Source organism: Perognathus longimembris, chromosome 4 (assembly GCF_023159225.1).
Source record: "Perognathus longimembris pacificus isolate PPM17 chromosome 4, ASM2315922v1, whole genome shotgun sequence".
Lineage (NCBI taxonomy): Eukaryota > Metazoa > Chordata > Mammalia > Rodentia > Heteromyidae > Perognathus > Perognathus longimembris.
In genome coordinates, this window is record NC_063164.1 from 4,774,797 (window position 1) to 4,802,219 (window position 27,423).

General features: G+C 44.6%; 1 protein-coding gene and 1 long non-coding RNA gene across 5 annotated transcripts in view; one reads left to right on the forward strand and one right to left on the reverse strand.

Annotated features, from left to right (window-relative positions):
- LOC125350169 (UDP-glucuronosyltransferase 1A7) overlaps window positions 1-16,662 on the reverse strand; it is a 193,071-nt gene extending 176,409 nt beyond the window's left edge. For 3 of the 4 annotated variants that reach the window (XM_048344487.1, XM_048344492.1, XM_048344486.1), the window contains exons 1-2: window positions 16,561-16,662; window positions 9,297-10,079 (exon numbers count right to left, since the gene is read on the reverse strand). In XM_048344487.1, coding sequence (XP_048200444.1) covers window positions 9,297-10,079; window positions 16,561-16,632 — 855 coding nt within the window. In that variant the 5' untranslated portion in view covers window positions 16,633-16,662. Of the gene's footprint in view, window positions 1-3,966; window positions 4,942-9,296; window positions 10,080-16,560 lie in introns of those variants that run through there. The other variant, XM_048344493.1, reaches the window with a different exon arrangement.
- Window positions 16,663-22,349: 5,687 nt separating this feature from the next.
- LOC125350181 lies at window positions 22,350-27,348 on the forward strand. The gene is made up of 2 exons (XR_007210688.1): window positions 22,350-22,492; window positions 27,250-27,348. It is a non-coding gene; the product is annotated as an uncharacterized LOC125350181 (long non-coding RNA).
- Window positions 27,349-27,423: the final 75 nt, after the last annotated feature.

The window sequence follows — 27,423 nt, forward strand, 5'->3', positions numbered from 1 at the left end:
CCCTTATACTCTGCAAAGAAGGTGCATTTGTGAAAACAACTATGGAAAACTACATGCAGACTCCTCCAAACCCTTTACATAGAACTATACTGTCTTGAAAAATCTCACTTCCTAGTGTTTATCAAGATATTGGCAGCCAGTGTGTCAAAGAGATGTCTGTACTACCTTTTTCACTGTGACTAGGTCCACAATTGCTGACTGGTGGAATTATCTGTGTCCAGAGAGTAATGCACTGAAAAATGTGACATATGTGTACAATGAGAAACTATTTGGCTTCAAACAAGAAATTGTGCACTTACAACAGTGGGTGAAACTGGGGACACTGTGCTAACTGAAAGTAAGTGGCAAAGAGACAAATACCACATGTTCTCCCTCATCTGTGGGATCTCAAATAACCAAAGTGATTGAAGTTGTTCCTGAACAACCTAGCCCAGAATGTAAGAAGTTACCCCCAGGTGCTGTGAGATCTAAGACTGTGGCTTGCCATAAATATTGAGGAACATACCGACAGAGAATGGTCCTGGCAGTTGCATCAGAAAATGACTCTAGTCAAATAGCCAGGATAAAAGTCACTTCACCCCAGGTAGAATATACCTGTTTATCTCAAACTCACATGGCAGTCAGAATCACTCCTGCCACCAGGGGCCATGCATAGAGCTTCTCCTACCCCTTGTCACAGTGTATTTCTCCACAGATCCGTACTACTGTCGCTATAAATGGAACACCTACACCTGGGACACCTTCTGATAGGACATCATACCAAGTGCATGACTGTCTGTAAAGTGTCCTTGTCAGATGAGTGGAGTTCAGGTCGGTCAAACTTTCATGAACTTCCTCTACACGGAAACGGTTTCCATATCACCAAGGGAGAGCAGAGAGCAGTCAGATAGTGATCCAGATAATGCCAAGAGTCACAGCATTTGCTAAGATTAACTTACTCTATGTGCTAATCTCTAAAATTGCTTGTTTGAAATTTATAATGCCTTTGACCAAAATGATGATTCAGGGACTATTGCAATGGGTACCTAATGAACATATAATCTGTATGTATGTGTGCATATGTGTTATCTATGTATGTACATACATAGTTATATATACTTATATACAATGAAAGTTGTTCTATATATGGACATAACCACACACATATATATATATTCCTATATATACATATATAATAAAGTTAGGTAAGAATAAGTTGTATAGTTTATTATAAAAGATATACATGCACATAGACACCAACATAGGTTTTAAAAAGAGAGATGTGGGATACATTTATATAGTGCTAGAACAAGGAATTCCACAGGAAAAATGTGTTTATATTCTGATTGATGCTCCACCACTTTAAAGGGAATAACTCGCACACACCATTCAGTCTTGACGATATACAACCCTCAGTGTTCCCTCATTCCACATGATTTTCATCATCACAAGCATCATTGTAGAAAATAACTTTCATCTTTGGGGGGCTGTTAACTGAACCCTGACTTCAATTCTCCAGAGCTAAAACTACCCTGCCTGAATAATAAAGACTGAAATTAAACTTGGTCTACTCAGACCTACTCATCAATTCCATTAGGACTTGTCAAGAATTGCACAGAATTAGGAGGGATTCTTGCATTCCCTCCTTCAATGAATTGTCTTTTTACTTAGGAGAAGATCACAAGGCTCAGGAGCTAGATGCATAAGATCTTATAAAATGATGCCTAGCAAAATCAACTCCAAGAAATGGAAACAAGAGGTGTTTTTTGTTTTGTTTTGTTTGTTTTTGCCAGGGCTTGAGCAACTTTCACTCAAGACTAGCACTCTACCACTTTGAGCCTCAGCTCCACCACTGGTTTTTTGGTGGTTAACGGGAGGGAAGTGTCTCACAGGGACCTTTCAGCTAGGCAGGCTTCCAGTCGGGACCCTCAGATCTCAGCCTCCTGTGTAGCTAGGGTTACAGGCAGAAGCTTCTGGTCTCCAGTTCAGCATGCTACAACTTGCACCTCCTTTCTTGTTCTTGCCATGAAGGGGAGTCACACCTAGCTTTGACACACGTACCCCTGGGGTGTCCCAGCCTCTTAAGGAAGTATTAGTTTTACCCGTCCACCGAGTCACCTCAAAGATCACTCCCACCAAATACCTTCCATTATGTGAGAGGCAGACAGTGTCTCTAGTACTGGAAAACCAAACAAAAATGGACATCTACTGCAGGAGCTTGCTCTGGCCTCTCCAAAGTCCACCACAGGAACCCTGCCCTGCCCCCTGCAGCACAGATTATTGGTGTTGGTGTTTCATTACTATTAAGTTGTTTTATAAAAGGCTTCCCATTAACATGTCAGCTTATGAGTACAATGCATCCTGCTCAGGCTTCTACCTCCTGCCTTTCTCGCTCATTTCTTCCAACCCCACCCATCCCCTACATTAACATTCCGGGCACTCAAAAGGAACATAACCACTCATTTTTTTTGAACCACTGCATATAGCCATGTTAAATAGGATCAACGACTGTCAATATGAATCATGGAAGAGGAAATGGAAATATATGCTAATGAAATAAAAATCAATACATCCATAGAAACAGGGAGTGAACATTAAAGCAGGCACAATGTGTCCATGTTTTATTTTGCCAGTCCTGGGGCCTGAACTCAGGGCTTGGGCACTGTGCCTGCACTTCTTTTTGCTTAATGCTTGTACTCAACCACAGGAGCCACAGTGCCACTTCTGGCTTTTTCTACATATGTGCTACTGAGGAAGCGAACCCAGGGTTTCTTGTATGGGAGGCAAGCACATGACAGTTCTGTAGTTAACTATACCAGGATGTCAGCATAGTTGAAAAAAAAAATGAATGCAATTTTGAACAACTTGTCACTCAGTAAGTGGGACTTTCACCATGTATGTAACTTACTGGCAAGTATAAATGCAGAGTAAAGGGCATCATGTATGCTTTACTATTTGCATTTAATAGGCAAGAAATTAACTCCTAGATAACTCAGGATATGCATATGTATAATTGTGGGGCACACCAACTGGCCCCACCTGTCCGCGCCCCGGAGGTGTGTGGCTGTTGCATCTTGGGAGTGAGGCCCTCAAGAGCCCCACCTGCCTCAGTCCCTGGGGGCGTGCTTGCTTGCACCGCCTCCCGGAAGAGGGATCCCAGTTAGCCCTGCCTGCCTTCTGGGTCCGGAACTAGAAAGGCGGCTCTAGCTGGCCACGCCTCCCAGCCTTAAGACCATGTGCAGCAAGATGGCTGCCGGCACTAACCTGGGGGCGGTCCTGCTAGTACTTAGGCCGCCACTTAGGGGCGTCCCATGGCCTACTGCCCTTGACTGACAGCTCGGAGGACCGCCAATCATAACCCCTGGCTAGGTATGTTACACCCTCCTCTTCCTGCTGCCATTGCCCATACTTAAGATCCAGTCTGCACCACTAAACTGAGAGCAGTCTTGAACGTCTCCTGAGTCGTCTGATTGTCCACCTGCCGGCGAAAGGTTGGATTGGGCTGAGTGCAGGCGACTCGCGGCTTGTTACCTATTCTGGGTTCACCCTCGGTGGGGTGCGCTTCCTCACCTCTCCCGCTGGTTGGGAGAGCACCCAGGGTGCAGGGACCCCTGCATATAATACTGTTTTTAAGTAGGTATACATATTTTTTTTCCAATGAGTAAAGATTTTCCTATAGGAGTAACATTGGATTAGTAAATGGAGACATTTCATATTTTCAGTCTTTACCAAAAACAATGTGGTAAATGCAGACTGCAAGTTATAGGAAATTGTATCTTTTCAACACGTGTTCATATCAGTGAGGGGAACTACATGAAATCTACTTAAATCACAATAAAGTGTTGTCATAAACTAAAACAATCATCAAAAGAAGGAAAATCATTCAACTGAACCAAGAAGATAAGCTAATTTCAGTGAAAATAAATAACACAATGATTTATGTCCAAAGCTGGGTCATGCTCAGAGAGACATGGAGATCAGTCCTACCTTGGACAGTGGCTTTCCCTGGTGGCAGTTCATCCCACCAACATACACCATGTTGGGCATCACAGGTCTGGGAAAGTCCAAGACAAAGTCAGATCGCAACAACCAAATCGACACTTGGCTGAACAGGTCATATGCAGTGACTGGAGTTTGAAGAATTTCAGAGGCAGCTTCTGAGACAGTTTTGTAAAAAAGTGGACATAATGTACGCTCCCCCAAGTGATTGACATAGTTCCACACTCTCTCCTGGAAAGTCATGGCATCTGTAAAACCCAAGATGCCTCTGGGAACATAAGACAGGGGAGCAGGGCACTGAGCTCCTTCTTCAAGATAATGACAAAATATTCCCCTGGCAAAGAGCACAGAGGGGAGTGACAAATACTTGGCAACAATTAAGCCACACATATCAAAAGGGTCCAGGAACACCGCATCAAAAGAACTCTCCTTCAGGAATTCTACCAATTCCTTGTCGTTAAACAGACTCCTACAATGTGAAAACATCAATTCCATAAATCTATCAGAAGAGCTCATTACTAGAGCAAAGATGCCTTCTTCCTTCTTTTTCCACTGGGTGTCCATAAAAATCTTGAACACCTGGTCCAAATCCTCCAGCGTGTGAGAGGTTGAGTACGTCTTCACTGTGAAGTTCAGCGAGCCTCCCAGCTGCCAACTCACCTCGGGCACAACCACAACCACCTCGTGCCCTCGCTGGGAGAGTTTCTCCACCACAGAGCGCATGGAGAGCCAGTGGCTGCCATCCATGGGCGCCACCAGCAGCTTGCCCGCCTGGGCAAAGCCGGAGGCCAGCAGCAGACACGCACACAGAGGCAGGAGGGCAGGCAAGACTGCGGGAGCCATGGGGCGTGCGGCCAGGAGCAAGGCTGCTATTCAGATACTATGCCCCTAAATACAGGCAGTGGAAGAACGAGTACAGCAGAAAACAGCACTGAAGAGAGAGTGCATTCTTATATTCATTACAAAGGTTACACCCACTGGCAAGGAGTCATTCAAACAATTCATTTACTGAAATCTCTCTACTGCTTGTTGATAGCTTTTCTTGTATCATTTCCAGATAAGAACTGTTTATGACCTTTGCCTTGAGGATAATCATGCTGAGTATTACAATTTAAATACACAGATTGAAGCAATGATTTGGGGTCTTGAGAGTTCACAAAGTGCAAGGAGAAGGAAGTTTTTGAACATTTCCAGGAGTCATTATTTCATTTTATTTTCAAATTATGTAACCTTCTTGGCTCAGAAACAAACATGCCTCCCAGCTTTTAAAGAAACTCTTCAAGATCCTTACTGCACAAGATTCACTGGCAATGGAATGGCTTTTCACATTTCACAGACAGCTGTGACAATGACCGTCAGCACTGCTTACTTGGGGCAATGTGTAGTATTTCAGTTTCCAAACCATCAAAGGCTTTCCTTTAAGGCTGATTAGTTGCAGATTTCCTGAGAATTTTATTTCCTACATTACCCCATTTAGAGATTTCATCCTCTGGTAAGTCCTCACCCAAATGTCCAGAACCCTCATTTGAGTTTACCTGACATTTCATGGCACATCCCACTGAGCTGTCCTTCGGAGCAGCCTATACATATTCTTTATAGCTTGCCTCTCTGTCCAAAGAACCCCTTGTACTCTCTGTTCACAGCAAATGTTCAAGAAAAGTCTATGGTCTTCTACACAACTAAGCAGAAGCAGGTCTCCAGAAAGCTTGAGGAGAGGCCACTGATACACATGAGGGCACCCGAGGAGCGTGTTCTGAGGGGTTCCACACACAGCCAGGGCCTTGCTGCGGGTGAGGAGCACAGGGTGGCCTTTTCCAGGGCATTTGCAGCGTCACTCATTGTCCCTGGGACTGGGAACTTCAGGTCATTGTCTTTGAAGCCAAGGGTAAGAGTACAGTGTGAAGGCATGGTGGAAACTCAGACTCACATTTCCTCCAGAAAGTTCTACCAGCAACTACCACATGTTACTGGGACACCATCAGGAAAACTAAGCCTAAACCTGCAGGGTCCACAGATCACACAGAAATATAAGAACTTCTCACCATGACCTGGTTGCCCCACTACGCTCTCCGAATTCACCAAACACCTGGCAGAAGCCTTTCTGGGCTCACAGTACAGTGGGGAGAAAATTGCAGATAGCCATCCAACTGCATCCCACCCTTCTAAGATGGCTTGGGAAGCCCATTCCAACTTCACCTCAAACTAGTGGAAATGGCACAGTCAGAATACAAAAGGACTGGAAGAAATGAAACAAATAAACAGCAGTAGCAGCCATAAGGACCAGCGTGAGGATTTCTCCATGCCTGAGGGGCTGCCAGCTGTGGGGCTTGCTCAAGGGTATCTGCCAACCTCACAGACCAGCGGCACAGCTGGGCTCATCCCTTAAAAAGCACGGAAATTTCCATCTCTACTACAGCAGGACAGTTGTAGGAACTGCAAAGGCAGCAGAGGTTGAAACACTGACAGTAGACTGGAGGAAGGAAAAAGCAACTGCAGCGATTCAGAGAGTGGCTGGCATAGAAATGATAGGGGGCAGAGGTAGTAGAAACAAGGAGTTCTGTGAAGAGCCACAGAAGGGAAACTGTGGGTCCTGCTCACTAGAAGAAACAGCTGCCAAGCTTTAAAAGCCAAGAGCCTCAGTCCTCCTGGACCAAGAGCTGTGACATTAGCCACTGCAAGGATGAGAAGTTTAGTACCCAAGGCTGTTAACACCTAAGGGTGCCACCCATTGCTCCTGGCTGCTATCCACTGCCAGGCTCACTGTTGCTCAGGCCATGGATTACAAAACCTGCCAAGGGCCAGAAGTGCTGATGGCCAAAGTCTAGAGCAGCAAGCCTCCCAACAAAGGGCTGACAGCCATGCCTATTGTGCCTAAAGCCTGAAACAATAGGCCACCCAGTCTCATCTGGAAACCTCTGGGTCTGCCAGTCCAGCTCCTAGGTTTGGGTACTCAAGAGCTCAGTGTGCCAACACATGGAAGATCTTATCCTGGCCTACCCAAAATGCCTTTTTGTCTGACCCCAGTCAGCTGGTTGGCCCATTGCTAGGAGAAAATATAGGACAAAGACTAACACAGTTGTTTAGGCCCAACTTGTTTTAGATAGGACCCTCCTCACAAAAACCAACAAAAGATAAAATGAACAAAAAGGATGCCACTTTTCCTTTTAAACTGTGGTTGAACCCAAGAAAAGCATTCACCATATTTGCCACTTCGAAGTGAATAATTTATAAACATTCTGTACAGTCATGATGTTGTACTGCCATCCATGCTCTCTGGTCCTAGTCTTCATCACCACTAAGGAAACTCCTTTCCCATTTCTCCCTCACTTCACTTCACCCTGTCCCACCAGCCTCTAGTATCTCTCTAGATTTGCCTCCTCTGAGAATTTTGTACAAATGGAATGCAGTTATCTGTGGCCTTCTGTGTCAGTTCTTTCACTTTACATACTGTTTGTGAGGCTCCTCTATTTTCTAGCATGCATCAAGGTTTCATTTCTGTTCACAGTGGAATATTATCCCATGGCTCAGTGTGAAAAGCAAAATGAGAGCAGCTGAAGGGAAGAAAAAGCTGAGGATTCTGCAGGGACCCTTCCCACCAGCTAGGAAAGAATCATGAAGATGAGGTACTAGGCAGGCAGCAGGGCCGTCAAGACTGGTGAGGCCCAGCAAGAATCCCAGCAGAGCAAGCCACTGGCTCAGCTGCTGTCTGGACACCTGTGCCCCCTGTCCCTTCACCCCTTCCTTCACTGTGGGTTCCCGTTTATGGTGGTACTTACTAGGGATTACCTGGCTTTGTGGAAAATAGAAATTTTATTTGGGGGATAGTAGGGCTATTTTTCATACTATAGTATGGATTATCAAGGAGAATAAAGTCCAAATGAAAGTCTGTTTAAGTTAAGACAAATTCAGTATCACAACAAATCCAGAAAACCCCACCTGCCATAGAATGCAAGATGCTTGACTTTTAGCCATCCTATGAAGTGGTCCATGTTATACTTGTTCCAGGGCCATACGGGCAACCAACCCCTAATCAGCGAGTAATAAATACAGGAAAAGCATGTCCAAAATGTTTGATCTATTAAAAGCAAACATTTTAAAGGAATCATAAATCAACATGTCACACACCTCAATATAACCTGTAAGCAGACACAAACGTTGGTCAATGTGAAAAATGCAGGGTAAAGAGTAGTGTGTTCACCATTATTATATTCTATTTTAGGAAATGAAGGGTGAATACATGATAGATACAGGTTTATGTGAAGCAATGTCCAGAAACTGGAAAAGATGCTACCATGAAAATTACTAAAAGCATGTTCGCACAGAAACCCAGCATTAGGGGGACACAGCAGGCTCCTGCTACGTGGGAGGCTGAGATCTGAGGATCAAAGTTGAAATTTAACAATGGACCAGGAACTCAGAAAGACAATTGTCAAAAAAGTGCATACAATTTTCTAACAGAAATCTGGAAAGAAGTATCAACATTCATTAGTGATATCAAAATTCCTACCACAATGAGAACCCACCTCCAATTTTCTGAAGAGCTATTGTCAAAAAGACAAACTACAGATAGAATTCTGGAAGATAAGAAAAAATGGGAACCCTTGTACTCTGCAAAGAAGGTGCATTTGTGAAAACAACTATGGAAAACTACATGCAGACTCCTCCAAACCCTTTACATAGAACTATACTGTCTTGAAAAATCTCACTTCCTAGTGTTTATCAAGATATTGGCAGCCAGTGTGTCAAAGAGATGTCTGTACTACCTTTTTCACTGTGGCTAGGTCCACAATTGCTGACTGGTGGAATTATCTGTGTCCAGAGGACACAGAGTAATGCACTGAAAAATGTGACATATGTGTACGATGAGAAACTATTTGGCTTCAAACAAGAAATTGCACACTTACAACAGTGGGTGAAACTGGAGACACTGTGCTAACTGAAAGTAAGTGGCACAGAGACAAATATCACATGTTCTCTCTCATCTGTGGGATTTCAAATAACCAAAGTGATTGAAGTTGTTCCTGAACAACCTAGCCCAGAATGTAAGAAGTTACCCCCAGGTGCTGTGGTCTTCTCGAGACTTGGGCATAACAATAGGAAATTGTATCATTTGAACACATGTACATATCAGTGAAGGCAACTACATGTAATCTACTTAAATCACAATAAAGTGTTGTCATAAACTAAAACAATCAGCAAAAGAAGTGAAATCATTCAACTGGACCAAGAATATAAGCTAATTTCAGTGAAAATAAATAACACAATGATTAATGTCCAAAGCCAGGTCACACTCAGCAAGCCATGGAGATCAGTCCTACCTTCGACAGTGGCTTTCCCTGGTGGCAGTTCATCCCACCAATGTACACAATGTTGGGCATCACGGGTCTGGGAAAGTCCAAGACAAAGTCAGATCGCAACAACCAAATCGACACTTGGCTGTACAGCTCATATGGAGTGACTGGTGTTTGAAGAATTTCAGAGGCAGCTTCTGAGACAGTTTTGTAAAAAAGTGGACAAAACATATGCACCCCCAAGTGATTTATATAGTTCCACACTCTCTCCTGGAAAGTCATGGCATCTGTAAAACCCAAGATGCCTCTGGGAACATAAGACGGGGGAGCAGGGCACTGAGCTCCTTCTTCAAGATAATGACAAAATATTCCCCTGGCAAAGAGCACAGAGGGGAGTGACAAATACTTGGCAACAATTAAGCCACACATATCAAAAGGATCCAGGAACACCGCATCAAAAGAACTCTCCTTCAGGAATTCTACCAATTCCTTGTCGTTAAACAGACTCCTACAATGTGAAAAAACCAACTCAAAAAATGGAATGGAAGAGCCCATTAGTAGAGAAAAGATACCTCCTTCCTTCTTTTCCCACTGCGTGTCAATAAAAACCTTCAACTCCCGGTCCAAATCCTCCAGCGTGTGAGAGGTTGAATACGTCTTCACTGTCAAGTTCAGCGAGCCTCCCAGCTGCCAACTCACCTCGGGCACAACCACAACCACCTCGTGCCCTCGCTGGGAGAGTTTCTCCACCACAGAGCGCATGGAGAGCCAGTGGCTGCCATCCATGGGCACCACCAGCAGCTTGCCCGCCTGGGCAAAGCCCGAGGACAGCAGCAGACACGCACACAGAGGCAGGAGGGCAGCCATGGGGCGTGCGGCCAGGAGCAAGGCTGCCATTCAGATACGATGCCTCTAAAGCACCTCAAGTGGAAGAACAGGTAGGGTAGAAATGCCTATGAAAACTGCAGGGAAGAAGGTGTGCATTCCCACTCTCCCTGCTGGCAATGATTTACTCAGAGAAATTATTCACGGACTGATATGTCTAGCATTCATTGATAGCTCTACTTGTATATTTTGCAGATAAGAATTGTTTATGACCTTTGCCTTGGGGATAGTCATGCTAAGTATGGCAATTTAAATACAAAGACTTAAGCAATCATGTTAGGCCCTGAGAGTTCAGAGAGATTAAGGAAAAGGAAGTTGGGAAGAGACTGGCATATTGCAATGTTTCCGGAGCAATTACTGGGCAGTATCTTCAAACTTGGCATTCTATTTGTACAAAATGCCCAGAGGAGGCAAATCTAGAGAGTTACTACACGTTGCTGGGTCAGGGTTAAGTGAAGTGAGGGAGAAATGGGAAAGGGATTTCCTTAGTGGTGATGAAGACTAGGACCAGAGAGCGTTGATGGCAGTACAACAACAAGACTGTACAGATTGTTCATGAATCATTCACTTTGAAGTGGCAAATATGGTGAATGCTTTTCTTGGGTTCAACCACACTTTAAAAAGAGAAGTGGGATTCATTTTGTCCATTTTATCTTTTGTTTGTTTTTTTGAGGAGGGTCCTATCTAAAACAAGTTGGGCCTAAACAACTGTGTTAGTCTTTGTCCTATATTTTCTCCTACCAATGGGCCAATGAGCTGACTGGGGTCAGACAAAAAGGCATTGTGGGTAGGCCAGGGTAAGCTCTTCCATGTGTTGGCACACTGAGCTCTTGAGTGCCCAAACCTAGGAGCTGGACGGGCAGACCCAGAGTCTTCCAGATGAGAGTGATTGGCCTATTGTTTTAGGCTTTAGGCACAATAGACATTGCTGTCAGCACTTGGATAGGAGGCTTGCTGCTCTGGACTTTGGCCATCAGCACCTCTGGCCCTTGGCAGGTTTTGTAATCCCTGGCCTCAGCAACAGTGAGCCTGGCAGTGGATAGCAGCCAGGAGCATTGGGTGGCACCCTTAGGTGTTAACAGCCTTGGGTACTAAACTTCTCAGCCTTGCAGTGACTAATGTCACAGCTCTTGGTCCAGGAAGGACTGAGACTCTGGAGGTTCTTAAAGCTTGGCAGCTGTTTCTTCTATGATCAGGACCCACAGTTTCCCTTCTGTGGCTCTTCACAGACGTCCTTGTTTCTACTACAACTGCCCCCTATCGTTTCTATGCCAGCCACTCTCTGAATCGCTGCAATTGCCTTTGCCACCTCTGCTGCCTTTGCAGTTGCTACACTGTCCTGCTGTAGTAGAGACAGAAATCTCTGTGCTACTTAAGGGATGAGCCCAGCTGTGCGGCTGGTCTGTGAGGTTGGCAGATACCCTTGAGCAAGCCCCACAGCTGGCAGCCCCTCAGGCATGGAGAAATCCTCACGCTGGTCCTTATGGCTGCTACTTCAGTTTGTTTCATTTCTTCCAGTCCTTTTGTGTTCTGACTGTGCCATTTCCACTAGTTTGAGGTGAAGTTGGAATGGGCTTCCCAAGCCATCTTAGAAGGGTGGGATGCAGTTGGATGGCTATGTGCAATGTTCTCCCCACTGTACTGTGGGCCCAGAAAGGCTTCTGCCAGGTGTTTGGTGAGTTTGGAGAGAATAGAGGGGCAACGAGATCACGGCGCAAAGTTCTTGTATTTCTGTGTGATCTGTGGACCCTGCAGGTTGTTTAGGCTTAGTTTTTGTGGTTAGGTTTCAATAAAATGTCTCTGGAAGTAGGTAGTAGAATTTCCTGGGGAAAGGGGGATCTGAGTTTCCAGCATGCCATCGTGGTGTCTGTCCCCTCACCCTTTGCTTTTCAAAGACAACGACCTGCAGTCCCAGGGCAAATGGCAATGGAGCAAATGTCCTGGCAGGGGCCATCCTGTGCTCCTCACCAGCAGCAAGGCCCTTGGCTGCGTGTGGAGCCCACCAGGACAGGCTCCTCGGGGTGCCCTCATGTGGGCCTCACCTCAAGCTTTCTAAAATCCTGCCTGTGTGTAGTTGAGGATAAGGCCAGGAGCATTTCCTGAACATTTGCTGTGGTGAGAGCGCAGAAAGGGTTCTGTGGAAAGAGAAAGAAGCTATGGAGAGCATGTACAGGCTGCCCGCAAAGACAGCTCACTAGAAGGTGAAGGGGAAAATCAGGTAAACCAGAATGAGCATCCTGGGAGATTTAGGAGAACTCACACCAGAAGACAAAAATTCCAGATGACATAATGTGGGAAATAGAAAGGCTTTTCAAGAAGATTCTCACAAAACCTTGAACTAAATGACTACTTAATGCACTGCATTTACTCGGAGAATGATATTTTTAAAATAGATGATTGTAGTTGGGCTGCTGTTGGCTCTCACCTGTCATCCTAGCTACTCAGGAGGCTGAGATAGGCAGTTCTGAGTTGGAAGCCAGCCCAGGACTTGGGCAAGTCTTTGAGAGTCTTAAACAGCCAAATGTAGATGTGGCTCAAGTGGTAGCATACTAGCCTTAAACAAAAGAAGCTCAGGAGCTAGATGCATATGATCTTATAAAATGATGCCTAGCAAAATCAACTCCAAGAAATGGAAACAAGAGATGTTTTGTTTTCTTTTGCTTTGTTTTTGCCCGTCTTGGGGCTTGAACTCAGGGCCTGAGCACTTTCCCTGGCTTCTTTTTGCTCAAGGGTAGCACTCTACCACTTGAACCACAGTGCTACTTCCAGCTTTTCCTGTGTATGTAGTGCTGAAGAATCCAACCCAGGGCTTCATGCATGCTAGACAAGCATTCTACCACTAGCCACCTTCCCATCCGCCAAGAGGGATTTTTGTTATGTTGCTTTTTGTTTTAGTTTTTGCTTTCTTTCTCATGTGTTACTGTTTTTGTTTTCTATTCCTTGTGTGTCTTGTATGTAAGTTAATTGGGGGGGAAGGATAATTCAAGACAGAAATGAAAGGGTAAATAAATGCAGCAGTGATACCACTAGATACTATGTGGAAAATGAAAAAACTAATGTACTCAATAACTAACTTACATAACTGTAACCCCTGTGTATATCAGCTTTCCAACAGTTATAATGAAATAAATATAAAAAATAAGTATCAGCCATCCCTATTAGAGGATTCCATTCCATTAGTGAATGTAATTCCTCTGAATAGATTCAAGATATTTTGTAGTAGGGCCCCTGTGTTCAAGTTGAGATACCACACAAACACCTACCCTCAACACACACAGACACATAGCCATATAGACACACACACACACAGAGTGTCAAATGTCTACTTTTTTTCAAACAGAACTATGAATTTTGTTCTCCAGGAGCACTAAAAGTATTTGCCTTCCCCAAACACAGCCTTCCACCTGAAACAGGGTGGAAAACTAAACACGATCCTCAGTTATTGTGAGGAAAATTTACATTTATACTAGTGGCCCATTAAGCCACTTGATCAAGTGCTTTCTTTAAGCGGTCAATTCTCTTGGAGAATTTGGCATATCTATACATATATGTATAGATATATTCCTTCTAATACATATATATTCTTTCCTACATATATATATATATAGGCATATATATATATAAATATCCTTCCAATAGATATACACTTTCAGATACATCAAAACTTTAATGTGCATATAAAGCATATCTTTTCCTTCTTTCTAAAGCCATGAGCATGACAGGAAGAAATCTTTCCGAATTCTGTGGTGTCAAGGGGGGTGATACAGAATCACACAGAGCCATGTCTACCCTGCTCCATATGGTCTAAGAAGCCACATTCGCCTCTGGTGACAGAGGACCTTGCACGGCTCCACTCTCAGGTGAGGGGCAAGGGCACGAGTGCGGGCTGGGTGGCGCGTGGTACTCTACTGAGGGAATGAAAGAGAGAGTCCACCTTGGAATGGCTCAGCTTCTCAGTGTCTTTTTTGTTTGCTCTTGGTTGGTTGTGGTTCGTGAAATCCAGGGCTTGAGCAACTGTCACTCAAGACTAGCACTCTACCACTTTGAGCCTCAGCTCCACCACTGGTTTTCTGGTGGTTAACGGGAGGGAAGTGTCTCACGGGGACCTTTCATCTAGGCAGGGTTCCAGTTGGGATCCTCAGATCTCAGCCTCCTGTGTAGCTAGGGTTACAGGCGGAAGCTTCTGGTCTCCAGTTCAGCATGCTACAACTTGCACCTCCTTTCTTGTTCTTGCCATGAAGGGGAGTCACACCTAGCTTTGACACACGTACCCCTGGGGTGTCCCAGCCTCTTAAGGAAGTATTAGTTTTACCCGTCCACCGAGTCACCTCAAAGATCACTCCCACTAAATGCTTTCCAATATGTGAGAGGCAGACAGTGTCTCTAGTACTGGAAAATCAAACAAAAACGGACATCTACTGCAGGAGCTTGCCCTGGCCTCTGCAACGTCCACCACAGGAACCCTGCCCTGCCCCCTGCAGCACAGATTATTGGTGTTGGTGTTTTATTACTGTTAAGTTGTTTTATAAAGGGCTTCCCATTAACAGGTCAGCTTATGAGTACAATGCATCCTGCTCAGGCTCTTACCTCATGCCTTTCTCCCTCATTTCTTCCAACCCCACCCATCCCCTCAAGTTACCTAGTTAACAAACGGCTACATTAACATTCCAGGCACTCAAAAGGAACATAACAACTCATTTTTTTTGAACCACTGCATATAGCCATGTCAAATAGGATCAACGACTGTCAATATGAATCATGGAAGAGGAAATGGAAATATATGCTAATGAAATAAAAATCAATACAGCCATAGAAACAGGGAGTGAACATTAAAGCAGGCACAATGTGTCCATGTTTTATTTTGCCAGTCCTGGGGCCTGAACTCAGGGCCTGGGCACTGTCCCTGCACTTCTTTTTGCTCAACGCTTGTACTCAACCACATGAGCCACATTGCCACTTCTGGCTTTTTCTACACATGTGATACTGAGGAATCGAACCTAGGGTTTCTTGTATGGGAGGCAAGCACATGACAGTTCTGTAGTTAACTACACTAGGATGTCAGCATAGTTGAAAAAAATGAATGCAATTTTGAACAACTTGTCACTCAGTAAGTGGGACTTTGACCATGTATGTAACTTCCTGGCAAGTATAAATGCAGAGTAAAGGGCATGATGTATGCTTTATTATTTGCATTTAATAGGCAAGAAATTTACTCCTAGACAACTCATTTTTTGCATATGTATAATATTGTTTATAAATAGGTGTATATATGTATATATATTATTTTCAATGAGTAAAGATTTTCCTATAGGAGTAACATTGGATTAGTAAATGGGGACATTACATATTTTCAGTGTTTACCAAAAGCAATGTGATAAAAGCAGACTGCAAGTTATAGGAAATTGCACCATTTGAACATGTGTACATATCGGTGATGGCAACTACATGAAATCTACTTAAATCACAATAAAGTGTTGTCATAAACTAAAACAATCATCAAAAGAAGGAAAATCATTCAACTGGACCAAGAAGATAAGCTAATTTCAGGGAAAATAAATAACACAATGAATAATGTCCAAAACAAGGTCACACACACTCAGAGAGCCATGGAGAGCAGTCCTACCTTCGACAGTGGCTTTCCCTGGTGGCAGTTCATCCCACCAACGTACACCATGTTGGGCATCACGGGTCTGGGAAACTCCAAGACAAAGTCAGATCGTAACAACCAAATCGACACTTGGCTGTACAGCTCATATGGAGTGACTGGTGTTTGAAGAATTTCAGAGGCAGCTTCTGAGACAGATTTGTAAAAAAGTGGACATAATGTACGCTCCCCCAAGTGATTGATATAGTTCCACACTCTCTCCTGGAAAGTCATGGCATCTGTAAAACCCAAGATGCCTCTGGGAACATAAGACAGGGGAGCAGGGCACTGAGCTCCTTCTTCAAGATAATGACAAAATATTCCCCTGGCAAAGAGCACAGAGGGGAGTGACAAATACTTGGCAACAATTAAGCCACACATATCAAAAGGGTCCAGAAACACCGCATCAAAAGAACTCTCCTTCAGGAATTCTACCAATTCCTTGTCGTTAAACAGACTCCTACAATGTGAAAACATCAATTCCATAAATCTATCAGAAGAGCCTATTAGTAGAGCCAAGATACCTTCCTGCTTCTTTTTCCACTGAGTGTCCATAAAAACCTTGAACTCCCGGTCCAAATCCTCCAGCGTGTGAGAGGTTGAGTACGTCTTCACAGTCAAGTTCAGCGAGCCGCCCAGCTGCCAACTCACCTCGGGCACAACCACGACCACCTCGTGCCCTCGCTGGGAGAGTTTCTCCACCACAGAGCGCATGGAGAGCCAGTGGCTGCCATCCATGGGCACCACCAGCAGCTTGCCTGCCTGGGCAAAGCCGGAGGCCAGCAGCAGACACGCACACAGAGGCAGGAGGGCAGGCAAGACTGCGGGAGCCATGGGGCGTGCGGCCAGGAGCAAGGCTGCTATTCATATACGATGCCTCTAAAACACCTCAAGTGGAAGAACAGGTAGGGTAGAAATGCCTATGAAAACTGCAGGGAAGAAGGTGTGCATTCCCACTCTTCCTGCTGGCAATGATTTACTCAGAGAAATTACTCCTGGGCTGATATGTCTAGCATTCATTTTTAGCTCTACTTGTATATTTTGCAGATAAGAATTGTTTATGACCTTTGCCTTGGGGATAGTCATGCTAAGTATGGCAATTTAAATACACAGACTTAAGCAATCATGTTAGGCCTTGAGAGTTCAGAGAGATTAAGGAAAAGGAAGTTGGGAAAAGACTGGCATATTGCAATGTTTCCAGGAGCAATTACTGGGCAGTATCTTCAAACTTGGCATTCCATTTGTACAAAATGCCCAGAGGAGGCAAATCTAGAGAGATACTAGATGTTGCTGGGTCAGGGTGAATTGAAGTGAAGGAGAAATGGGAACGGGATTTCCTTAGTGGTGATGAAGACTAGGACCAGAGAGCGTTGATGGCAGTACAACAAGACTGAACAGATTGTTCATGAATCATTCACTAGGAAGTGGCAAATATGGTGAATGCTTTTCTTGGGTTCAACCACACTTTAAAAAGAGAAGTGGGATTCATTTTGTCCATTTTATCTTTTGTTTGTTTTTGTGAGGAGGGTCCTATCTAAAACAAGTTTGGCCTAAACAACTGTGGTAGTCTTTGTCCTACATTTTCTCCTACCAATGGGCCAATGAGCTGACTGGGGTCAGACAAAAAGGCATTGTGGGTAGGCCAGGGTAAGCTCTTCCAAGTGTTGGTACACTGAGCTCTTCAGTGCCCAAACTAGGAGTTGGACTGGCAGACCCAGAGGCTTGCAGATGAGAGTGGGTGGCCTATTGTTTTAGGCTTTAGGCACAATAGACATGGCTGTCAGCCCTTTGTGGGGAGGCTTGCTGCTCTGGACTTTGACAAACATCACCTCTGGCCCTTGGCAGGTTTTGTAATCCATGGCTCAGCAGCAGTGAGCCTGGCAGTGGATAGCAGCCAGGAGCAATGGGTGGCACCCTTAGGTGTTAACAGCCTTGGGTACTAAACTTCTTAGCCTTGCAGTGACTAATGTCACAGCTCTTGGTCCAGGAGGACTGAGACTCTTGGCTCTTAAAGCTTGGCAGCTGTTTCTTCTATGAGCAGGACCCACAGTTTCCCTTCTGTGGCTCTTCACAGCCCTCCTTGTCTCTACTACCTCTGCCCCCTATCGTTTCTATGCCAGCCACTCTCTGAATCGCTGCAATTGCCTTTGCCACCTCTGCTGCCTTTGCAGTTGCTACAACTGTCCTGCTGTAGTAGAGACGGAAATCTCTGTGCTATTTAAGGGATGAGCCCAGCTGTGCGGCTGGTCTGTGAGGTTGGCAGATACCCTTGAGCAAGCCCCACAGCTGGCAGCCCCTCAGGCATGGAGAAATCCTCACGCTGGTCCTTACGGCTGCTACTTCAGTTTGTTTCATTTCTTCCAGTCCTTTTGTGTTCTGACTGTGCCATTTCCACTAGTTTGAGGTGAAGTTGGAATGGGCTTCCCAAGCCATCTTAGAAGGGTGGGATGCAGTTGGATGGCTATGTGCAATGTTCTCCCCACTGTACTGTGGGCCCAGAAAGGCTTCTGCCAGGTGTTTGGTGAGTTTGGAGAGAATAGAGGGGCAACGAGATCACGGCGCAAAGTTCTTGTATTTCTGTGTGATCTGTGGGCCCTGCAGGTTGTTTAGGCTTATTTTTTGTGGTTGGGTTTCAATAAAATGTCTCTGGAAGTCGGTAGTAGAATTTCCTGGGGAAAGAGGGGATCTGAGTTTCCAGCATGCCATCGTGGTGTCTGTCCCCTCACCCCTTGCTTTTCAAAGACAACGACCTGCAGTCCCAGGGCAAATGGCAATGGAGCAAATGTCCTGGCAGGGGCCATCCTGTGCTCCTCACCAGCAGCAAGGCCCTTGGCTGCGTGTGGAGCCCCCCGGGACAGGCTCCTCGGGGTGCCCTCATGTGGGCCTCACCTCAAGCTTTCTAAAATCCTGCCTGTGTGTAGTTGAGGATAAGGCCAGGAGCATTTCCAGAACATTTGCTGTGGAGAGAGCGCAGAAAGGGTTCTGTGGAAAGAGAAAGAAGCTATGGAGAGCATGTACAGGCTGCCCGCAAAGACAGCTCACTAGAAGGTGAAGGGGAAAATCAGGTAAACCAGAATGAGCATCCTGGGAGATTTAGGAGAACTCACACCAGAAGACAAAAATTCCAGATGAGATAATGTGGGAAAGAGAAAGGCATTTCAAGAAAATTCTCACAAAAACTTGAACTAAATGACTACTTAATGCACTGCATTTACTCGGAGAATGTTATTTTTTTTTTATTTTTATTTTTTGGCCAGTCCTGGGCCCTGGACTCAGGGCCTGAGCACTGTCCCTGGCCTCTTCCCGCTCAAGGCTAGCACTCTGCCACTTGAACCACAGCGCCGCTTCTGGCCGTTTTCTGTATATGTGGTGCTGGGGAATCGAACCTAGGGCCTCGTGTATCCGAGGCAGGCACTCTTGCCACTAGGCTATATCCCCAGCCCGTTATTTTTTAAATAGATGATTGTAGTTGGGCTGCTGTTGGCTCTCACCTGTCATCCTAGCTACTCAGGAGCCTGAGATAGGCAGTTCTTAGTTCCAAGCCAGCCCAGGAAGGCAAGTCTTTGAGAGTCTTAAACAGCCAAATGTAGATGTGGCTCAAGTGGTAGCATACTAGCCTTAAACAAAAGAAGCTCAGGAGCTAGATGCATATGATCTTATAAAATGATGCCTAGCAAAATCAACTCCAAGAAATGGAAACAAGAGGTGTTTTGTTTTCTTTTGCTTTGTTTTTGCCAGTCTTGGGGCTTGAACTCAGGGCCTGAGCACTTTCCCTGGCTTCTTTTTGCTCAAGGGTAGCACTCTACCACTTGAGCCACAGTGCTACTTCCAGCTTTTCCTGTGTATGTAGTGCTGAGGAATCCAACCCAGGGCTTCATGCATGCTAGACAAGCATTCTACCACTAGCCACCTTCCCATCCGCCAAGAGGGATTTTTGTTATTTTGCTTTTTGTTTTAGTTTTTGCTTTCTTTCTCATGTGTTACTGTTTTTGTTTTCTATTCCTTGTGTGTCTTGTATGTAAGTTAATTGGGGGGAAGGATAATTCAAGACAGAAATGATGGGACAATGGGTAAATAAATGCAGCAGTGATACCACTAGACACTATGTGGAAAATGAAAAAACTAATGTACTCAATAACTAACTTACATAACTGTAACCCCTGTGTATATCAGCTTTCCAACTGTTATAATGAAATAAATATAAAAAATAAGTATCAGCCATCCCTATTAGAGGATTCCATTCCATTAGTGAATGTGATTCCTCTGAATAGATTCAAGATATTTTGTTATAGGGCCCCTGTGTTCAAGCTGAGATACCACACAAACACATACCCTCAACACACACAGACACACAGACATACACACACACACACACACACACACACACACACACACACACAGAGTGTCAAATGTCTACTTTTTTTCAAACAGAACTATGAATTCTGTTGTCCAGGAGCACTAAAAGTATTTGCCTTCCCTGAACACAGCCTTCCACCTGAAACAGGGTGGAAAACTAAATATGATCCTCAGTTATTGTGAGGAAAATTTACATTTATACTAGTGGCCCATTAAGCCTCTTGATCAGTGCTTTCATTAAGATGTCAATTCTCTTGGAGAATTTGGCATATCTATCTATACATATATGTATGTATATATATATATATTCCTTCTAATACATACATATTCTTTCCTATATATATATATGTATATATATTGACATATAAATAAATATCCTTCCAATAGATATGCACTTTCAGATACATCAAAACTTTAATGTGCATATAAAAGTATATCTTTTCCTATTTTCTAAAGCCATGAGCATGACAGGAAGAAATCTTTCCGAATTCTGTGGTGTCAAGGGGGGTGATACAGAATCACACAGAGCCATGTCTACCCTGCTCCATGTGGTCTAAGAAGCCACGTTCGCCTCTGGTGACAGAGGACCTTGCACAGCTCCACTCTCAGGTAAGGGGCAAGGGCACGAGTGCGGGCTGGGTGCCGCGTGGTACTCTACTGAGGGAATGAAAGAGAGAGTCCACCTTGGAATGGCTCAGCTTCTCAGTGTCTTTTTTGTTTGCTCTTGGTTGGTTGTGGTTCATGAAATCCAGGGCTTGAGCAACTGTCACTCAAGACTAGCACTCTACCACTTTGAGCCTCAGCTCCACCACTGGTTTTCTGGTGGTTAACGGGAGGGAAGTGTCTCACGGGGACCTTTCATCTAGGCAGGGTTCCATTTGGGATCCTCAGATCTCAGCCTCCTGTGTAGCTAGGATTACAGGCCGAAGCTTCTGGTCCCCGGCGCAGCGTGCTACAACTTGCACCTCCTTTCTTGTTCTTGCCATGAAGGGGAGTCACACCTAGCTTTGACACACGTACCCCTGGGGTGTCCCAGCCTCTTAAGGAAGTATTAGTTTTACCAGTCCACCGAGTCACCTCAAAGATCACTCCCACTAAATGCTTTCCAATATGTGAGAGGCAGACAGTGTCTCTAGTACTGGAAAACCAAACAAAAATGGACATCTACTGCAGGAGCTTGCCCTGGCCTCTCCAAAGTCCACCACAGGAACCCTGCCCTGCCCCCTGCAGCACAGATTATTGGTGTTGGTGTTTTATTACTGTTAAGTTGTTTTATAAAGGGCTTCCCATTAACAGGTCAGCTTATGAATACAATGCATCCTGCTCAGGCTTCTACCTCCTGCCTTTCTCCCTCATTTCTTCCAACCCCACCCATCCCCTCAAGTTACCTAGTTAACAAACGGCTACATTAACATTCCAGGCACTCAAAAGGAACATAACCACTCATTGCTTTGAACCACTGCATATAGCCATGTTAAATAGGATCAACGACTGTCAATATGAATCATGGAAGAGGAAATGGAAATATATGCTAATGAAATAAAAATCAATACATCCATAGAAACAGGGAGTGAACATTAAAGCAGGCACAATGTGTCCATGTTTTATTTTGCCAGTCCTGAGGCCTGAACTCATGGCCTGGGCACTGTCCCTGCACTTCTTTTTGCTTAATGCTTGTACTCAACCACATGAGCCACAGTGCCACTTCTGGCTTTTTCTACATATGTGATACTGTGGAATCAAACCCAGGATTTCTTGTATGGGAGGCTCGCAATGACAATTCTGTAGTTAACTACACCAGGATGTCAGCATAGTTGAAAAAAAATAAATGCCATTTTGAACAACTTGTCACTCAGTAAGTGGGACTTTCACCATGTATGTAACTTACTGGCAAGTATAAATGCAGAGTAAAGGGCATCATGTATGCTTTACTATTTGCATTTAGTAGGCAAGAAATTTACTCCTAGACAACTCATTATATGCATATGTATAATACTGTTTTTATGTAGGTATATATATATATATATATATCTACTTTTATATATATACCATATATACTTACGGTTATATATATTATATGTTATATTATATATAATTATATATAATACATAGTATAATATATATTATATGTAATATATAATATATTATATAACATATTATATTTTATATGTATGATATATATACCTGTTTTTAAGTAGATATATATATATATAAAATGACATTTTTCAATGAGTAAAGATTTTCCTATAGGAGTAACATTGGATTAGTAAATGGGGACATTTCATATTTTCAGTGTTTACCAAAAACCATTGTGATAAATGCAGACTGCAAGTTATAGGTGAAGAGTTAAAGTAAACACCATTTTCAGGCAGCCCCCATTTTGTTGTCTGTTTAAATTTTGAGTAACCCAGGCCACCAATTATCCCGGCTAGCAGGACAAGCTTATTAGGGCCGCCCAGCCAGTCAGGAAACTCCCTGCTTAACTCTAACTGCCTGGGAATGCTTAATTCTAACCTCCCCGGAATACCTCGAGCCCTAAGCCAATCAGATTTGTACCCATATCCTAATCTTGCATGAACACTGATTGCTGTAACTTGGTTTCTTGCCTTTATAAGCTCTGTCAAATCTCAGCTCGAGGGGGCCTTCCTCCTAACCTCCGTTGCGTGGGAGTGTAGGACGAGGCCTGATCTGCAGCTTGCCTGAATAAAGCCTTGCTTTTGCATTTCGGAACATCTGGCTCTCGGTGGTCTTCTTGGTGGTCTTCTCGCAACTTGGGCATAACATTTGGGGGCTCGTCCTGGATAGCCCCAGAGACCCCCGAGACCCCAGACTCCAAAGGTAAGAAAACAGCGCTGTTGATTTGTCTTGCCCTGTCATTTGTCTGTTTGTCTGTTTTGCTTCCTCCTTGAGGATGGCCATTCCGACTGTATTTCTTGAAGGGGTTGTCGAGGTGGATGCACTTGCACGGCAATCCTGGAGGGACTGGGGAATGCCCCAGACTCTCCACACTTGAAGGGGGACCCCTGGAGCCCCGCCTTGAACTTGGGCCCACTCCTTCTGCACCCTTGCAGGAGGTCGCAGGCCAACTTGGGAGATCTCCAACTCGTAGCTTTTCTTTTCTCAGGCCTGTGTGTTTTCCTCTTTTTGTATTAACTGTTTTGTTTTTTGTAGCCTTTTGGACTGAACATCTGATCAGAGCTATGGGTAACGTTCTATCTTGGGGACCTCCATCTAGCACCCTAGACTTGATCCTAGCTCACTGGAGGGAGGTTAAGGAGATAGCTCAGAACCAAGGTGTGGCCCTTAAGAAGGAAAAGTGGATCGCCCTGTACAAGTCAGAATGGCCCACCTTTAAGGGAACTAATTGGCCACCCGAGGGAAGCTTTGACATAGGTAAGAGTCGGACTTTGCAATGCCTAATCTACACCCCTCATTCGGGCCATCCAGACAAGAGAGAAACCAAGAAGGAAGAGAAAAAATTGTACCCACCTGTCCTCCAGGGAGGAAGCATGGAGGAGGAAATGTTTCCCCCTCCATACTCCCCACCCTAGTTAACTCTACAAGAGGAGGACTCTGAGGAGAATGTTTCAGCTGTGCCTTCTGCTCTGGAGGGTCCTGCCCAGTCAACTCGCTGGCGCCGGCAGCCCAGGACATGGAGGCGTCGGCCCTGAGTCCTTACCCTCAGCCGCTGACAGGGGCGGATATGGGCCCAGCCCAAGCCACTCACAGGCGGCGGGGAGTGACCCCACCATGCAGCGCTGTCGTCTGTGTTGTTGGTGAGTCTGACAGTCTCTTCTGTGTCAAACCTGCCTAAGATGCACAGGCGACAGCTCACAATCAGTGTGACTGTCCGCAATAAGAACTCTGGGGACCCCCACTCAGCCTTCTTCAGCAGAAAATTATTTCGTGTGCTAAAATGTCTTACTAAGACTATCAAGCCCTAGAAAATGAGGCTGGAGAATGCTAAAATCATTTGTTAAAAGTTTTGTCTTAAAATTTGCGTGTTGCGGGGCTGGGGATATAGCCTAGTGGCAAGAGTGCCTGCCTCGGATACACGAGGCCCTAGGTTCGATTCCCCAGCACCACATATACAGAAAACGGCCAGAAGCGGCGCTGTGGCTCAAGTGGCAGAGTGCTAGCCTTGAGCGGGAAGAAGCCAGGGACAGTGCTCAGGCCCTGAGTCCAAGGCCCAGGACTGGCAAAAAAAAAAAAGAAAAAAAAAATTTGCGTGTTGCAGGAGTAAGATTGGAAAAAACACCTCTGGGAAGTACCAGAAGAATAGTTCGCGAGCATGCCTTTCTAATGCCCATGTCTGTCTACTGGTCAGGAACTTGCCAGTCATCTGTGGTAGGGTACTAAGGGTAAGTTTGTCAAATGGGAGGATAGTTTAAAATCCCACCCACCCACCCCCGCATCTATTCAAAGCCCTGACTGGCAGTGAGAATTTTAAGCTGATACATCTGTCCAGGAAAGAAAGCTTGTAGACCTGAGATTGTGTCCTTATTGAGATCTGTTAAAGGCTTGCAAAGGTAATGTAGGCATTTTTTAGGTCATCAGAGATCAGTTCCCCAGCCAGTCAGGAAAAAGCTTTTACAAACTAGAATATTAAAAGGCTACACTGCTGTAGCCCAAAAAGAAGTCTGTATAGTTAAGTTAAATGTTGAATTTAATTTCCAGTTTGGAGTAAAGCTCCTAATGGACATCTGATCCTGCAGCCCCTTGGTAAAGTAGACTAAGGTTATAGGTTCCTGGCTAGGTAAGGTCAACGTCCCTGAGTCAGCCTGAAGAAGTTACAGAAGATGGATGATCTTCGCCCATCAGCCCTGCCCCCACCTTAGGACCAAGGGACCAGAGTTGTTTTGGGGAAGATGAGGCAGGTTAAAGTGGAGGCATGGAAAACAGAGGTAACAGTATACAGAGACTGCACTTGCAAGAAATGGTTACAGGCCAAGCCTTCTATGTTGGCTTAAAAAAAAAAATCCTAGCCTTATTGGAAATATCTGATTTAAACTTATTGCCCTGGCAAAATGACCCAAGGGCCATTGATTGCCTAAAGCTGTCTTGACATTCAGTGATGTGCCAGCCTACCAAAGCTAGTGTGCTTAAGAAGGAATCAGGAAACAGGTTAAGCTTCTATAACCAATCTATGGAGAAAGTTGCAGGTAGCCCAGCAGAAGGTGTGACATTCTACTGGCACCACTGGGAGCCACTGCTGCCTGACACTACCATGGCCCCTGCCCATTGCATTTGAGTGAGGATCAAGGACAGTCTAACAGTCATTTGGAAGAATCTACATCTTCAGATGGACCCTTATGACACACAGCTGATTTCTGCTGGAGTAGTGATTTGGATCTGCTAAGCGCAAGGCCCTTCTGTCAAGGAAAGCCAAGCAGGGTGGCCTGCTGCTTAATTCAAAGCATGTATGACAGGCTGGAGAGTCACTTCCAGGCAATGCCTGGGGTGGGAGGTGTGTCCAAGAGTATTAAAATGTGTCCAGATGGATTAGGGTGTGACCTCAGAGAAGAGCAGGGAGTAGCTGCCATCAGGTGTGCCAGGTACCAAGGTAACTGGACAGAGATTTAAACTGGCTGGGGCATCTTCATGGAGCCCTCCTGGGAGTGGATCTTACAGATGCCACTGGCCAACCTTAGGCACTTAGAAGCACTGGAAACTGGAGAAATCCACTCTAAAATAGTAACTCATGATAGTTGGCTCTGGTCTGGCTTCTTAGGAGCAGCAGTCCCATCAGACTGACCCTTGCCCCATCTTTGTTTTTCCCAACAGCCTGTGGGTGGAGTCACAGTAAACTGCCCTGATGTAGTAGAGATAAACCAAATTCTACAAACCAGAGGAAAAGAAAATGTAGACAGTTTAAAGCTCTAGCAGCAAAGAAGCCCCAGGAAATGTAAAGAGGAAAGTTAGTATAGAAAGCCTTGGAGAAAGGAATAGAGAAAACAAAATGGTTTCCTCTGGGTAAGAAAAGGATTTAAAAAGTAAATTGTCACAGAATGTTCCAGTAAGTCGCTGATGGCATGAAGAGGTAGAAGATCGTGTGAGTGGGGATATGTTAAATTTTATAAGACAGATTATAAAACTGTATAAGGAAAGACTTTAGAAAGAGAATTGGAGAAACAAAAATGTTTCCTTTAGATTAAAAGGTTTTGGCATGTTAAAAGTGAGAAAGACAATCCCTAGAAAGTTTGAGTATGCAACAAATGGTATCAGTATGTCTTAAAATTAGAGCATATGAGTAAAGTTGGTATGTAATCAAATTGGCTATAATATAAATAGGTTCAGAATTGGGGCTTCGGTGTAAAACTATGTTTATCTGTACCTGCATCTGCAGGGCTAAGGGACTTGTGATGTCGTCTACATTTATTCCTAACTTGCAATCGCATTCGTTATGAGCTTTTATCCCCCCATCAGAGCCCTATGGCAAGTCCACCAAGAGATCTGGCCCAAGCTAAAGGCCCTTTATGAGACTGGACCTCCTCCTGAGCCACACCCGCTACCAACTGAGTAAAGCGCCACCAAGAACTTATGGTATTGCAGGCACAATACCAATCTATCCCTACCGATTCTCAATCAGAATCAAACTAATAAGCAAGGAGCACCATGATTGGTTCTCAAGTTACCTATCAGAAGGGGGAAATGAAGAGTTAAAGTAAACTCCACTTTCAGGCAGCCCCCATTTTGTTGTCTGTTTAAATTTTGAGTAACCCAGGCCACCAATTATCCCGGCTAGCAGGACAAGCTTATTAGGGCCCAGCCAGTCAGGAAACTCCCTGCTTAACTCTAACCGCCTGGGAATGCTTAACTCTAACCTCCCCCGAATGCCTCGAGCCCTAAGCCAATCAGATTTGTACCCGTATCCTAATCTTGCTTGAACACCTGATTGCTGTAACTTGGTTTCTTGCCTTTATAAGCTCTGTGAAATCTCAGCTCGGGGCCTTCCTCCTAACCTCCGTTGCGTGGGAGTGTAGGACGAGGCCGGATCTGCAGCTCGCCTGAATAAAGCCTTGCTTTTGCATTTCAGAATGTCTGGCTCTTGGTGGTCTTCTTGGTGGTCTTCTCGCGAGTTGGGCATAACAATAGGAAATTGTATCATTTGAACACATGTACATATCAGTGAAGGCAACTACATGAAATCTACTTAAATCACAATAAAGTGTTATCATAAACTAAAACAATCATCAAAAGAAGTGAAATCATTCAACTGGACCAAGAAAATAAGCTAATTTCAGGGAAAATAAATAACACAATGATTAA